General features: G+C 47.7%; 1 protein-coding gene across 1 annotated transcript in view; it reads right to left on the bottom strand.

The window, feature by feature from the left end:
• LOC144942738 (calsyntenin-1-like) overlaps window positions 1–17,062 on the bottom strand; it is a 149,577-nt gene that overhangs the window by 12,713 nt on the left and 119,802 nt on the right. The window contains exons 10-15 of the mRNA XM_078869611.1: window positions 10,465–10,631; window positions 8,724–8,878; window positions 7,747–7,946; window positions 4,218–4,388; window positions 2,908–3,053; window positions 187–316 (exon numbers count right to left, since the gene is read on the bottom strand). Of these exons, the coding sequence (XP_078725737.1) occupies window positions 187–316; window positions 2,908–3,053; window positions 4,218–4,388; window positions 7,747–7,946; window positions 8,724–8,878; window positions 10,465–10,631 (969 nt within the window). The remainder of the gene's footprint in view (window positions 1–186; window positions 317–2,907; window positions 3,054–4,217; window positions 4,389–7,746; window positions 7,947–8,723; window positions 8,879–10,464; window positions 10,632–17,062) is intronic.

Below are 17,062 nucleotides of genomic sequence, written 5' to 3'. Positions count from 1 at the left end.
CACGTGTCTGGCGATGCGTGTATCACGTGTGTATCACGCGTGTATCACGTGACTGGTGACTGAGTGTATTGCTTGTGCCACATGTGCGGCGTGGCTGGTGACATGTGTATCACGTGTGCCTGCGCGTGGCTGCTTGCGGTGTGTGTGTGCGTGTGTGCGTGCGCGCGCACACGCGCGCGCGGTCACCGTTGCTGTGAGCCGTCGCCGTGAGGCTGTGTCCCGAGAGCTCGGGGTAGTGCACCGAGTGAACGAATTCGGGTTGCACGCGTGCGTGGTTCACGTGCTCCGAAGCGCGCACCACATGCAGCACCGTCACCTGCGGCACACGCAAGGACACGCGGGCAGCACAGCGTTGAGCATCGCCCAGCCGAGACGATGATGATGACGATCATAATAATATCATCAACAACAATCGAGGATTAATTTTCGCGCTCGATATTTCCCGAAACGCTGCGAGGCTTGCTTGTGGAGTTGGGATTGGCTGCTTGTGGAGTTGGGATTATCTGCCTCCGGCACACTACCACTAGAGCACAAGGTACGTCCATTCATAACAATCTTAAATTATTGTCCCCTATTTTCTTTGTCTTGTAATCCTATCAAGATTGTTGAAAGGAACACAGGGAAGAATGAGGGCAACAAAAGAAAGGCGAGATGGATGTGGCGTGGCCGAAATAATATCCCGTGGCGGCGTTCCGGGCCGTTCCGGCTAAAATCGAGCCACCGAGCACGATGCTGCCACATGGCAGGACTGTGAGAGACGGTTGAGATGAATTTGAATGACGATTAAAAGCCCTACCTCTTCAATGCATCTCTCAGATCGTGCACGAATGCGTGTAAGCTGAGCTGGGCATCACCTTTCACCATGTCATTCCTTGAGTTTAGTAAATTTTTATTTTATTGTAAATTAAAAATAATAATTTTGACTCTTATTACCTATGTTACATTCCTCTGTTATTTTGAACTCAAAAGTCATGTATTTTATATATTATAAGTGTTTATAATTCATGTAAATGGAATTTTATGCAAATATGAATTTCTTATTAATGTGATGTGAACGATATAAATATAGACTGATTGATTGATAGAGCAATGGTTTGGGGGGGAGGCCTGCATCCAGCAGTGGATTGATCATGTCTGCTGCTTATGATGCTGAAGATGACAATAAAAGGAATATCAATGAAAACCTTTCCAGCTTTCAAGAAGAAGAAAAAAAAAATCACGTGTACATTTTCTTCCAGTAGCTCTCCACTGGTAAAAAAAAAAAAGACTCCCTACTCATCCTTCTCAGGTCAATGTTATATTTAACATCAGTTCATTTCGACGTGCATTGACCCACATCGACTCAAATTAACCTTTCGCATCTCGTAACAGCTCTTTTTAAGAGTTCGTTTCGATCTCGTGGGGGGGACTTGCCAATACGAAACGCAAAGTGCAGCCCGTCATGTGATCTCTGCGATGGTTCATTCATGAGTGAGTGCTCCATTACGACGGTGGTGATGAGTAGTACCAGTGAATTGGACATTAGCTGCAAAAGCGTCAAAATATCTTATTTTATATTATATTTTATTTAGAGAGTGCCTTAGCTCAAAACGCTTTAGGTAGTTTAAAAGCGGTAACACAACGAGTGATTTCGACGGCAAGGGTGCGCGCAAAAGGGCCGAGGAATGAGTGACCGTTACAGAGGGCACGTGTGGGGGTCACGGAAGTGCAGGGGTGGGATGGGAAGAGGTTGAGGTGCGAGGGGAGGGAAGGGAATGGGCGATGGAGAAGAGATGGTGAGGCTTTAATAATGGAATGAGAGGTTTAATGTACAGGGTAACAGATTTGATTTGATAAAAATACTTATTTGTGTGTGAATTAAAATTTAATTTCCCATGAGCCTCCACTACCTATAAGGCATCTAACTGTGATCTTTATATTTGTCTTTTACCCACATCTTCCGATTTGATGAACAAATTAGCTGTCACGATTTCAGGGTTTGCGATTTGATTCAAGAATCATTAAATGTTCGTGTCCCGTATTTACCATCTAATTTTAGCCATTTCGTTTTTTTTATTTTCTCATTTGTATATAATTCTTATGAGCACAATGTCTGTCACTTGATGGCCACACTAATACTTTCATTCTCAGAGCTGGAATTTAACCAAAACTAAGCACAGAAGTAAATTTACCGTAATGTTTTGTTTCCCTTGTGCGGTCATTGGTGACCGGGCTGAGACCATCAAAACTTTCTACCGCTGCGAAGCCAGTTTAACCACAGGGTGGCAACATCAGTTTCGACATTGTTGCACGATGGCCGACTCCCGTCAACAGTAGCGTGGCAAACATTTGGCGGTTTCGGTTTAAACCCAGTTTGGTCCTTTGTCCTCTGAAGCAATCCCGGACACCGCCACAAACATTGCTAGGATTGCTCGCTCGAAACTCATGACCGTTGCGAGAAGCCCGGTTTACCGAAACTATAGCGCACACAATTCCAAGAATGAAACTATAAACCATTTTGATTTTATCAGGTAAGGCCCACCTGCGCTATATAGCTCTTTTTCAGAAGCGACCTGGCCACAAACGACAACTCAACAAAGTGGTATATCACGTAGAAATTTGTAGCAGCCAAATAGTCTAAACTCATGTTTCTAAATGTGTAGAGAAAAAAAACCAAAAGAATGCGGAGAAAAATCGACACAACCACGGGGAGAGAGACCATGTCAACTCCAAATACACAAGCATCAGGGTCTGGATCGAACCCACGACCTCCTGTATACTAGGGCGAGGTAGTTAACATTTTCCCACCACCGTGGCTCCTTCAAAAACGAGAGCGCGCGGGAACGAGGCAAGTAGTGGCAGCGGCGCCCATGTGGACAAGCGCCGGGGGGGGGCGGGGGGGGGGGGGGTCTGGCGTCCGTGTCTCACGTCGAGCGGCAGGCTGTTGCTGGCGTAGCGGCCGTTGAGCTCGGAGCACGTGAGCCGGAAGCGGCGCTCGAACAGCGAGTCCGGGTTGCTGTGCAGGTAGCGCACAGTGCGCAGCACACGCTCGTAGCTCGCTAGGCTCTCCACTCCTGTGAGGGGGGGGGAGGGGAGGAGGGGAGTGGAGAGCAGAGGGGGAAGGAGGGAGGAGAGGAGTCAGGGTTAGAACGTAAATGTCTACCTCGGCCTGTCAGTCTGTACTCCTAGAGTGCCGCTTCGTCCGTTGGGAATTAACTTCCAGTGTTTTTTTTTTATTCTCGTGCCATGCATTTTGTAATTCTCTGATTTATGGAATTATTTTTTCCAATGTTTTTGGAATTCTATCTTTGCGGATTTTAAAATCCTATCCGGCTGATATTTGGACATTTTTTCCCATGATTTTATTTCTCAAATGTTTTCCCCGTGATATGTTTCAAATTCCGTGGTTTTTGGAAATATGTTCCAATGATATCTGGATTTATTTCCCCATAAGATTTATCTCCCTATCGGTGAGTGAATGAATATGTAACATTTTAGAAAACACTCACACAGTGGAATTCGCCCACTGCACTATGATTACAGTGATCCAACTTTACTTCCTAGCCATGAATATAACATCAGTGAGAGAATGACAGGTAATATCTGAACCAGTTTCTCAGCTTCCTTTTCTCAAACCCGTACTGACCAGCATGGTGAAACATGGTCAAACAAACCCCAATGCCCAACATGGCAAAGGGCAGCCTTTCATCCAGCAGTGTATTGGCAAAGAACTGTAAATTATCATCATAACTATGATTTACTTGTTGGGGCATCCATCCGCGGTGGAGAGATGTTAAATACCTCGCTTGGTATACGGGAAGTCGTGGGTACAATTCCGACCCTGAGGCCTGTATATTTGGAGTTCGCATCTTCTCCCCATGGTCGCGTGGATTTTTCTCGAGTCCTACGGTTATTCCCTCCATATTTTCAAACACGCGTGAAGAGTATTTGTCTGCTGGACATTTCCACGTGATAAGCCACTTCGTCGAGCTATCATTTGTGGCCAGGTGGCTTCTGAAAAAAAAGCTATACAGCTCAGTGCGCCTTACTTGGTAAAAAAAAAAAATAGATATTTTTGGGTCTTTTGGAAAAGTCACGTGACTTCACCGAAAGACCCAAGAATAGGAATCCCTGCAGTCACGAAAGCTTTAAGAGAAAAAAAATTCAGTTTAGTTTTTTTACGTGCATATATATATACACAAAATCTACATATTTTGCTTGATTGGCGATGCCCTCACCGGAGATGGTGATGCCCTGGGGGCCGCTGGTGACCTCCAGGCCCTGGGGGCTCAGCTGATCGGCTGGCACCTCGAAGCGTTCCTGGGGGCCCTCCAGGGGGTCGCCCAGGGCCGCGACCTCACAGCGGTCCAGGTTGTGAAGGATCTCCTCGGACACCACGGCTTCCTGGCCTGGGGACGAACGAACACACGGCGCGCGCCAGGGCAGGGCCGAAGTGGCGAGATGTTAACTACCTCGCCTGGTATGCAGGAGGTCGTCGCGGGCTCCATCCCGACCCTGACAACGCCCGTATATTCCGAGTTTGCGTGTTCTCTCTCTCTCCCCGTGATCGCGTGGAATTTTTGTCCACATTAAGAATCAAGATGCATTTAGATTATTTGGCTGCAATACATTTCCACATGATAAGCCACTTCGTTGAGCTATTATTTGTGAATCATTCTAATATTTAAAATTGGATGTAAACTAAAATCTATTTTCATTTTACCAGGTAAGGCCCACTGAGCTATATAGCTCTTTTTCAGAAGCGATGTGGCCACAAATGATACCTCAACGGAATGGCTTATCACGTGGACATTTACAGCAGCCAAAATACTCTAATTTCAAACCAGGTGATAGCACAATGAGACTGAAAGTGTCATTTTTTTTTATAGAAGCAAATACATGACTCACAAAAGGGAAACACAGGGCAAAGTCAATCATTCAGTCAGTCAACCAGTCAATTAAAATTTCTATTTATAACCAGGTGAGAGGCCATTGAGGCTTAGGGTCATCAACGTATAAATACATTAAATTATTTGTATTAGTCCATCAGTCTTTTGGGCTTTCCAAACCATAGACATAGCAACATTTTTTTAATCAAGCAAACTCTGGACCGGTTTCAACCTTCTGTAATCTCATCTTATCAGCGGAGAGGCTCGTTAAGCAGAAAATGCTGCCACATTTCCACACGTTAATTAATTTGTTGCATTAATTCATCCTTTATCTGCAATGCTCCAGAGCCAGACAGGTGATGTAAAAAAAATGATAATCCAACGATAAATGAAACTATAAAATGCTTATTTGTGATCTACTACCAGTTTAAAACATACGTGAAATAAGTACTGTCTACAAACAGGGATACACATTAAATCTTTATTGATCACAGGGAAGAAACAACAATAACGTTTTTATTCTTTCCTTGCTGCTATCAAGCAATTCTGATTGCTGGCTTTAAAGTGGAGATACGAGCAAAATCGGTCTCTAGAAAATTGAATTTCGCACACTGAAAGCATTGCCTCAGGCTATTACAGACCACAATGAGGTCACTCGAACGGATATCAAGTTCATCTTCTTGGTTCTTTCGGTAAAGTCACGTAGAATGGAAATAATAAAATAATAAAAATAAAACCTCATAAAATAATTCTCACGACGTTTCGGCCACAACGCAAGCAGCCGTCCTCAGGTGAAGAACAGGTCTGTCGAGAAGACAGAGTCTCAGATTTTGTCGTGAGAATTATTTTATTATGTTTTATTTTCATTATTTTATTATTTCCATTCTACGTGACTTTACCGAAAGAACCAAGAAGATGAATCCCTGCAGTCACGAAAGCTTTAAATCGAAATTTAAGGATATCAAGTTATTGGTTAGCGCCGGAAAGAGACTCGCCGTCACACTGCATTCAACGAACTTCATGGGCCATCCCAGCCACTACCATGGCCCTCGTTCCATCCTGGAGAATGACTCCGCCAATGTCTTACAGGAAACCCGCACGTGCCGGCCTTCTTTAAGCCTTTGCCGTTCCGAGATGTCCGCAAGTTGCAGCATGGGCTCATTAGAGAGGCGTAGCGCCATTAATTTTAATTTCATTTTTTTACCTACGTGACTTTACCGAAAGAACTAAGAGTATGAATCCTTGCAGTCACGAAAGCTTCAAATCTAGAATTAATGCCCTCTACGGGGAGGAATTCCACCTATCTGTTAGAATTTTTAACAGACAACGAGACAAGAAGTCACAGCTTCTCGAGACGCTGGCCTTCCTCAAGAGATGACGCGATAACAAGGTAATACCCATCTCGCTGCCTCACAGCAAATCTGGCTGTGACGGTCCCACCTGATGACGGAGACTTGTGTTGCCTCCGAAACGTCGTGATTTTTATTTTATTTTTTATTAATTTTAATTTCATTTTTTTTACCTACGTGACTTTACCGAAAGAACTAAGAGTATAGGCGTAGCGCCGTTGTTTCTGAAGACATTGTACCAAGCGCAGAGAGAACTGTAGCGATGCGACCTCATTCTACAATAGCTGGCGCTGAACTGTGCTGCACTTCCTCCCACCCCGCACGGCCTTGTGGGAGCCTCAGTACCGATAAAGTTATTTTATTTTTTCTTCCGGTTTGGTTTTGGGTACGTCATCGGAATGGGAAAGGGTTAAGTATTATACATTCTCCAAATTGTGCTCTGTAGAAGATACAAAGTTATCTGTTCTATGGTTGTTGTTATGTCTGCCCATGGAGTATGGACTTGGTAATCTATCTTTCTCACATGGTCACTGATAAATAAAGTATAATATATAAAAATACTAAAATTTGCAAAAAAATGCATGCTTGAGAATTTGGCGAGTTAAAATACACATACATTAGTTGGAATTATAAGTGTCTTCATTCCTATATGTGGATTCATTCCCACTCTTGTTTCTGCCAAAACAATAAAACACTTGCAATATAATTGGCCAAAATTCTAAATAAATTGGGACAAAATAATTTGAAACGTAACAGTACAGAAGCAAAGTCACTGTTTTATAACACCGACATGACCCTAACACTTTTATTTTGGTTTTGTAACACTTTCATTTCTACATTACTAAATCATTATTTTCGATTCTCAGAGTTTTCCAATTCGCATTTTGAGCGTAACTGGCTGACGTAACCCCTGCCGCACCGTACGTCACCCAACGTGTTAATCAGAGGGTGCGCGGGGGGGAATGACAAACTAAACACATAAAGCAGTTCTAAAAAAATTAGTTTTCAATCGAGATTTAGAAGTGCACAGCTCCAGTGGCTTCCTAATAACGGAAGGAAGAGCGTTCCAGACGGCCGCAGAAGCGAACCTGAAAGCGTACACTGCTGTGAACCATCTTTGTTCGATGGCTAGCCAAAAGCCGGATGACCGGAGTTTGCAGGATAGTTTATGCTCGCCGACGAGATCAACGAAGTTGTTGGTGGTTTGTTTGTAGCAAGCGCTTCGAAACACCGGCCGTTAGCGCCGAAACCACACGCGGGTTTGCGCCCACCCAGCCCACGTACACAAAAAGACAAAGATCCCCCGTATAGCCTTCAGAGACTGTTGGGGCAAGTGCTGTTAGCGAGTACCTATGAAGGCTGGCACGGCACACGAGGAGGTGGGTGTTCAGCACCACGCCCGGCCGCCTTTGACTCCCCAGTGGCGATGTTTACACACCACACCAGGTACTCATTTACACACACACACACACTGCGTCGGGAGAGTTAGCGACCGCGTCCGCCCGCCCGCCAATGACCTGCCCGCGTACCTCCCACGTCGCTGGGCACCTCGCGGGTGACGGAGCTCACGACCCGCAGGTCGGGGAAGAGCACCACGCCGTTGGGAAACTCCCCGGCGGGCCGCGCGAACGAGTCGGCGCCGCTGAGCATGATGTGCGGGTCCTCGGGCTGCAGCACCATGACGTACGCGCTCACCTCCGGGACGTCCGGGCAGCCCTCCTCCACGCAGCTGCCGGGTGGAGGTGCGTCCGTCGTCATCATCGTCATCATCAACAATGAAGTAATTGTCTTCTTGATTATAATCATCGCCGTCACGATCGTCGTCGTCGTAATCGCCATCGTCAATAGTGGCAATATGCCACGCGTTTTTCGTGACACAGCAAGTAATTAACAGATACCGTTGCTTTGAACTGCTCACATTGAAAAGATAATGTTATTGTATGTCATTTTTACTTTACCTGGTAAGGCCCACTGAGCTGTATAGTTCTCTTTCAGAAGCGACTTTGCCACAAATGATAGCTCAACGAAGTCGCTCATCACATGGAAATTTACAGCAGCCAAAGAATCGCATGACGTTGACTCTTAACGTGGAGGGAAAACCCGGTCGACCAGGATAAAAATCCACGTGACCGCCGGGAGAGAGACATGCAAACTCCAAATATAAATATACAGCAGATCAAAGCCACGACCCCCTGTATATACCAGGCGAGGGAGTCACGCCCATTCGTGATGGACTGGAATCATACAAGTGCGCAATAACAAACGTTCTAACTTAATTAACATCTCAGCACTGTGGCGCCTAATATCAACAAACAGTTCTAGTTTCTTTACTGAAAATATTGCAACGCATTTTTTTTTTCTTCCCGTGGACCGGTTTGTAGCTTTTTTAGGGGCTGCAGGACAGGCGTCCCCCCCCCCTCCCCACCCCGGCCTGCTTCCTTCTTCGCCGGCACTCAAAAAATGTGGCGGCGTGGGCCCTGCGGAGGAAGTCGGAGAGCGGACTCACTGGAGCACCGTGGCCAGGTGGAGGTCGCGGGGGCCCGGCGTGGGGAACTGGCGGGTGTTGACGTAGGCCACGCGCTTGACGGCCTCCGTCAGCTGCTCCAGGTCGTGACCTTCCACCTCCAGCGTGAGAGTCAGCCTGGTCGGGTTGAAGTGCACCTGCGAGGAGATGTAACGAACCGAGGGGGAGCGGGGCGTCCGTTAAGATAAGTTAATCCGAACGTATAGAATGCTATGGTCCTGTGGCAAGCGTAAAATATACTCTACATATACAGCCCTGAACCTGCTTTCTCACCGCACTGCCCATACAAGGACCTCCACATTAGAGAATACTATAGAGAGCTCGTCAAGAGGGGAATTTTGGCCTACTCTTCCACACTGGCTGGACATCTTGGAAAAGGCGGCAAAAGCCACACTTTCCCCAAAACACGTGACCCACCGATCAACTAACTGTGGAGTACGTACCCATGCACACTGCTCCACTGATAGAGGCGGTGGGGAGATTTAAGAAACTTGCACCGTTGTTTCAGCTGCGCCAGCAGATCAAACCTGTGACCCGTGTATTGCAAGTCCAGTGTGCTGGTCTCTAAACCACGGCAGTACAAGGATTTATCGATGTCCTGACCGCTGTATTTGAATTTCAAACATTAAAAAGCGTGAAAAAAAATAAGAATAGGTTTTACCCTTTCTGGCAATAAAACACCTGTTTTAAAAACTATTGATACTGGCAAAAAGGTCCCCCATTATAAAGCGAAACAGCAAGTTCTCATCTAACACGGTAAATGCGTTCCTGGAAAGTGCCGCGTTCAGCGATGAAGGTGTTTGGCGAAATCAATTTCCTCATAAATAATGTAACAACAGAGTTTGGCGAGATACAATGTTCGCCACGTGACTGTATCATTTGTATCATTCCGCGTACTGCACCACTCCGCTCGGCTCAAGAAAGTAGTTCGTCGCCGACCGCTCAGAAACCACGTGATAACGTGCGCGTTTCGCAACTGTACAAAAAGTGTTTCCTAACGGAATAACCGCGTCAAGGCGAAATCGCGTTGCGTGAACACCGCACGTTAAGTGAGGACTTGGCGTACATCTGTAGTGTTGTAAAGGACGGACTTCTAAACTTCTTTATGGCACACACTGTTTATTGTCTTAATACACAGTCCCTATCACACAAAGGGGTATATGGTCCCCTCACCCGTTACCCTGAGGAGGTACAGCCTCCGGACCTTGCAGGCTATCTAATCTCCCTGCTCTCCCAGCGTCCTCTGGCTGGACCTAGGGGATCTCTCCCCGACCACTGGTTACTCTGAGCCCGAGCCCTGAAAAGGGTTGGAAGGCTTGGTCCAGGGTCCTAGACGTCTTCGGCCGACTTGGGTCTTCGTGTAGCAGAACTGGCCAAGAGCTCTCAGCGCTCTGGCTTTTATACCTGTTCGTGGCCGGGTTGTCCAATCCCCGGCCACCTTGTGGAACCCTCTGATTGGTCCTTCCCAATCTGGCGTTTGGATCCTACCTCACCCCATTTGACCCTGACCGTTTGATTGAGCGGGAAAACCTTGTTCACGATCCGCTCTCTCACAGTTTGCGAACAGCAAGTAGTTAACACCACTACACATCTATATTCTATTGTGAGGGTGGGGAGGGTCGTCCAAATCCCGAGACGCCTGGCTGCAGTCCCCCGAAGCCCCTTGCGTTAAACCGGCGTTGGGTGGGGTCGGGGTGTGGGGAGGAAGGGTCACACACTTCACCTTCACGACGCTGGAGGCGTTGGGCAGGGCGGGCAGATCGAGGCTCTCCTTGCAGGCGTGAAGGCACGCCACCACGGCCTGCGTCTCCACGTGCCCCGGCAGCACCGTGAAGCCCGCGATGTCTCCGCGGAAGAACTGAGCGAAGCGCGGAGATGGCTGCTCGCCGCCTGAGACGGACGACGATGACAAATATACGTACGTACAAATTAGGATGACGGAAAAAAAACGCATTCCTTCTTGCGTTTCCAATGTTTTCCAACTCGGGTTAAAAGAGTTCGTTGTGTCAGCTACAACTCTGCCCGTACCGAGCAAGGCGGACACGATCACTGTCGTGTTGATGGTCCGAGAGGAACCAATGCAGATTATAAAGTTGCGTTGCTATTAGGGACGCACACTGTTGTCAACTTGCCATGTGCAGAAATCATACGTTCTGTTTAACATGTAGGCTTTCGTGACCAATATCATCCATGAGAGGTTTTTTGGGTTAGATCGCATCCAGATATAAATGTGTCGTTAAACCCGCCACCATGAAGCTAGTTGTAATTACTGGCGAAACGTCGTACTCAGTTTGTAAATGTTGTGGCTTGCCTCTCCAACACACCGGTGTGCTGTACTAGTGACGAATTGGCATGTTCTGTTTACGTGACAACCCTTACAAGTTGGCTGTGTTGGGTGGTGGTGGGTTTAACACCACATTCATATATTTACACGATCTAACTCAAAAAACCTCTATTACATATGTTCCGTGCCTCCTCATATCAATAACAATGTTAATTTTAGTCAATCAGCCTATTGGCAACTTTAATCAACAGCATGCGTTTCAGCAAGTAAACTTCCGACAAATTTCAACGTTTTTCTTGGTTCTTTCGGTAAAGTCACGTAGAAGGAAAATAATAAAATAAAAATAAAACATAATAAAATAATTCTCACGACGTTTTGGCCACAAAGCAAGCAGCCGTCTTCAGGTGGAGAGCAGGTCTGTCGAGCCTGAAGACTCTGAAGACTCGACAGACCTGTTCTCCACCTGAAGACGGCTGCTTGCTTATGTTTCATTTTTATTATTTTATTATTTTCCTTCTACGTGGCGACTTTACCGAAAGAACCAAGAAGATGAATCCCTGCAGTCACGAAAAGCTTTAAATCGAAATCTCAACGTTCTCATCAGGTGTCGTCCGGGCTTGATAAACAAATGCAGCTGGGTTACCCCGATGTTGGATTCCTGCTCACCGGCAACATCAATGATGAATATTTGAACCGGACCTGGGCTTCCCCTTGGTCGACTCAGTCTCAAATGATTAGCTGGTTTCGGGGTGTAAACATCAACCATCAACGCTGGGGAGACAACAGCGGCCGTGCGTGGTGTAAGCCACCGTGCCCTTTCGTGTGTGGACGCCGCCCTGCCTGCATGGGCACTATCCCGCTAACAGCACTCGTTTCAACAATCTGTTGTGACTAAACGGGGGATCCTTGTCTTTCACTCCGAAGCAACAAACAGCTGCAAACCAAAGTACCACTTTGGCTTAGGGGACTTGAGGCTTTCGTCGCCCTGCGAGACCGAGCACCTGCGGCGAGCCCCATTGTGCGTGAAAAGAATCCACGACCCTTGCCAGGTGAGGGACATCTGCGGAGCGAGACGGTTCGCCGGACACTGCGCACGCATTCTTTTTTTCGGTTCGTTTTGTTTACATTATCGCGATGCAAGTCGAGCACACCAAGCGATTCGCAACGGCGTGTTGGTTTGCCCCTGCGCTTCTTTAGAGCCGGCGGCCACTAAATCTGTCCTCCCCCCCCGTCTTAAAGTTACGACTCCGTTGTGGCTCGAGCCTCAATTGTGACCTCTGCACCCCCCCCCCCTCTTCTTTATACAGCAGATGCCACAAAGCAGTAATGAAACAGAATTTCCATCTGCCGCAGAAATATTTCGCTGCCATCCGATCTGACGGAGTTCAAAGAATGCCAGCCGTAAATTTCTTTAAAGGCCGCACCAGAAAAAAAAGTTTTAACGCGGAACTATTCACGCTCCCGCGTTCCCCGTCCGCCGCCTCGGAACGGGCCCTTGGGATTAACGGCGGCGGCGGCGACGGCTTTATGCTCGTGGTTAAATGCTGGACGCGATAATGGGAAAAGCATGGGGTGATGACCCATGCCCGGAGTCGGCCCCCCCAAAAAGCTGGGGTGAGACCAGTGGGTAAGCGCAACAGATGCTGCGGAGTTTTGCGAAGTACATGCTCGCGAAATTCACACGGCCCGAATGCTACGTACGTATTTCACTTGCCGTAGTATTTTGGTTTAAACATTTAAAGTAATCCTGGGTAATTGGGGGATTTTTTTTTTTAAATCAACGTGAATGTTATATTCAAGGTTTTTAGAAATCTAGTCAATGTTATATTCAAGGGCTCCATGGTGGCGAGATGTTGACTACCTCGCCCGGTATACAGGAGGCTGTGGGTTCAATCCCAACCTTGATGCCTGTATATTTTAAGTGTTGATGCCTGTATATTACAGGTAGGAACAACAGGTTCCACACTGCCCACCAGGGATTATTTGTCTGTCTGTCGTGCATATTTGTCCGTCGTGCACGAATGCGCTGTCCAACCAAGTTCCTACCTGCCCACTCCGAAAGAACGTGTTTTAAGTGTGCATGTTCTCCCCGAGGTCACGTGGTTTTCCCCTCCACATTAGCAACATGCGTTTAGAGTATTTGGCCGCGCTAAATTGCCACATGATCGGCCACTTCGTTGAGCTTTCATTTGTGGCCATTTGCTTATGAAAAAGAGCTATGTAGCTCAGTTGGCCTTACCTAGTAAACTTAAAATAGTTTTAGTTTTATTAGTTCAGAAAGTGTTTCTTATAGTTTCATAGTAAAAATTTTGGTTTTGCTATAAATGTCAGTGTACATTTCTATATCTCAACAGGCATAACTGGACAGATAAATGTATATGCATATATTTTAAACACACATTATACAGTGTCACGGTTTCCATTATGATCCTTTCATTTAAGATTTATGGAGCAACTGATTATTTTTTATTTATGATGCCATTTCCTTTTCCCTGTATTCTATGGAGATTAACTTTTTTTTTATCTGCAATGACATTTCTTATGTTGGTGATGTGGTGGTTGTAACTGAAATACATTAAGAGGAGTGTACAGTCATTTGTCCATCCACTGCTGGATGAAGGGCTCTTTATTCCCTTTCATCAAGGGGAGTGTTTTTGGCCATACTTCACCAGACTAGTCTAAGTAGACTGGTCAAGGGGGGCACCCAGGATTGGTTCGAAGTGTTACACGCGGTCTGGAATTAAACTCGGGTCACCAAGTCCATTCCAGCGGTGCTGCCTTTAATCACTGCACAACTGCTCAACACCATTAACTTAACAAAAAAAACTGCATTTTGCCTTGTAAATAATTACAGAGATGTTGACGATTAATGTTGCTGCAGAGTCAGCCCGCATCCAAAACCGCAAATGGACACGATTATTTGACCGTGCAGGCTTTCGCAGATGCCCCGTCACAGAATGTCCGATGTGTGTTGGTCAGGTCGTACTGCGCACGTTGTTCGGCACGGTGTTTCCCTCCGCGCGCTGGCGGCTTCAAGAACCGAACATGAGAAACTCCCAGGACGCGGCGCGAGACGTCGGACGCGATGCCAGGCAACGCGCGGGCCACCCCCGGACAACACGTCGGAGAGTTACCACCATCGAATCCATTTATCACCCTTATGAGCGCAGCAGATTTTTTTTTTCTTTTTCAAAGCACCATTCCACATCGCGGGCGCTTGCCAAAAGCCCGGTGCCAGAAATGTCGCGTTTAGCCGACAGTCTCCGAGCATTCACGTCCAACGCACGGCGGCGACACAAAACAGCGTGATTTCCTGCGCGAGGCTCTTTGTGCGCTTTACTACCCCGAGACATAAATGTGAAAGGATGTCCGACTCAATAGCTAATTATCGCACGCTTATGTAACGGCGGGCCGTAAAAACCTTCTGCCGTCCCTCCGCGGTGGAGAGGGGGTGCCCCCTCATGCCCCTCCCCCCCCCCTCCGCTCTTCTGTGAGCGAACGACACACCTGGCGCTCCCGAGTGGGACGGATCACGATGTCACCCCCGTCACACCACATCCAGTATATACCTCTCGCTCCGGCTGTAGCTGCTTCGTGATGTGCCGCCACCTACTCCATGCTACCAGTGACCCGGACGATGACACGACGACCAACGCGATGTGACGGGGACAAGCCACGTAAGGTGATTAAGCATGAAGTAACAAAATTAATAGACTAACCGCAATGAAAATTACACTTAAAATTACATTTTCAAGGATCCGAGCGTCGAGCTGATATTTGGTGCACCCCAGTTGTCCCGCAAATTCACGAATCCGGGGGTCCTTTCAGCGACCCGGGGCCCTAAACGTTTGGCACGAATTGCTCACTGCACAAACCCACCGCCACATGTCGCGCAAATCCCACACGCCGCTCTCATTCATGCGATGGCGGGCGCTCGTCGGATTTGCGACGGAACGTAAATTGCACGGTAAAAGAAGGTGGGGGGGCGGGGCGGGCGGGTTCATCCAAGGGAAAGCAAGCGCCGCTTGGCAATGGACCAAACCACGAGGAGGATGATGATGAAGCGGTGCGGCCGTGACGATCGCGAACCCAACAGATGGACGATCGCCTCGTCCCGCGGGACAGAAGGCGACCACCCCCCCCATGGCTGACCGTCGCGGGAAGAGAACCCTCGCGGCCGTGACGGCGTGCGAGCCGTCACTAGGCCGTGAGGCCGCCCTTTCCACACGAGTAGCGGCGGCATGCTGAGCGTGCCGCCCCCCCCCCCCGCGTTCCTCCGCTGTCATCATTAACGTCGTAAATAAGGAGGCCCCAACTACTGCCGGATACGCGCGGGTGCTTGTGTGCGTGCTTGCGCGGGCACACTGCGAGGGTCGTGCTATAGCGGCCAATAGGGCGACAGGGCTCGTGATGGCAAGTCGCTCACCAGAGTCGCCTTTTCAAAAAGGTCCTCGGATCTGCCCCGAGTAAGGCTTCGGGAACTGCGTGCACCAGTGAGTGTGCTTTTTGCCAGGCCGTGGTGGTGGTGGTGGTGGCCATGCTCGTGGCCTGTAATCCAGCACTGTAGATGATACTGAAAAATATTGTGATTAAAATTATTCTAAATGCCAATTAATTTACCCATGATAATCCTCACCGAGTCTCAAAAATGTCAGGATGGTCTTGCTACATCGGGATGTTTAGCTAATGTCATCGGCCCGGCTGTGGCTACGCCGCACGTCGCCTCTAATCTGGCACTGTGGAGGCAAGCGAGGGCTGGCGTAATCATCACGCAAATGTTGTGAAACGTCCTTCCTGTGGGCGTCGAGGAGAAGCCACATACCACCACTGGCTTGGCCTGCAAGGGGACCGCGGTACAGCAAACGTGGATTGCACCTGTGCGGGCGAGAGCGCTGTCCCTCTCGTACGTGTGCGTTTTCTCCGGGTGCTCCGGTTTCCTCACACAATCGGCATGCGATAACGCGTTAAAATGTAAATAATGAATTAAAGGCGTTGCGAGTGTGTTTAGGCTGCGGGGTTTTTAGCGTTAAAACTTGTGAAAATAATTGTAACAAAAACTATTTTTTTAAATCTCAAGTACTGTAGGAAAACCAACAGCGACGTGAAAGACCAGTTAGCCTTTATACGAGGCTCTAATAACAATACATCAATTACACGGCAGGGATTTGTAAGCGGCATTGCCATTTCCAAGAAAACACTTCTGCAATCGTCAAAATAAATTCGTGGAATTCCCCGTGCAAGGCTTAGGGGTCTGGCTACCTCAATTGACACGATGTCCCCGCCTGATCGCATCCAATCCACGGCGCAGAGCCCAAGCCCCACAAAGTGGAGTCTGGGAAACTGAATTTGTTAAATTAATCTGAACATTTGTGCCCACTCACAATGGGCCACGGGTGGGATTGCGGAGTCTTAATGAGGCACCAGTTGACGCGCACTGAAATCAAACACGAGGAGGGACGTCTCCCCTCCCAACCCCCCTCCCCCCGCGCTTTTGCTCTCTCGGATCGTTTCTTCCGCTCTTCTTAGCATTCGTAAGCTTTGGTCCGGACGGTTAAGTCTCAGGGGCCCTTCCAAGCGAAGCTTTAGCAATCTTAAGAGCGCAAACCATCACAGCACAAACGCTGGTCGCGTCCTCACAGCGGCAACTTTTTTGGCTGGCCATCCAACAAAGGCGGTCAACCGCGTCGAGAGCTTTCAAGATGCGCTTCCGTGGCCGTCCGGAACGCTCTTCCTTCCGTTATTAGGAAGCCACTGGCAGCTCTGCACCTTTAAATCATCATCCTAGATGAAAAATAAATTTCTGGAGAACTGTTTTTTTAAATCCTTCATATTAAGTTCGCTTGCTTGCTTACGACCGTGCAAATCTTTCGGTCGTTTTTTAACCCACTTCCCGTGATCCAATCGAGCTGACATTTTCCACACAGAGTCGTTGTGCGTGACAATTAATGTTCGTGAAATTTTGTTTCAAAAATTTTACACTTTTTAGGACAAAAATATTATATTTAATTACCAATTGCTTAATGCTGCCATGCAATCA

This window comes from Lampetra fluviatilis, chromosome 28 (assembly GCF_964198595.1).
Source record: "Lampetra fluviatilis chromosome 28, kcLamFluv1.1, whole genome shotgun sequence".
NCBI lineage: Eukaryota > Metazoa > Chordata > Hyperoartia > Petromyzontiformes > Petromyzontidae > Lampetra > Lampetra fluviatilis.
Note: the sequence above shows the minus strand (reverse complement) of the source record. Positions and strands in the feature narration are given on the sequence as shown.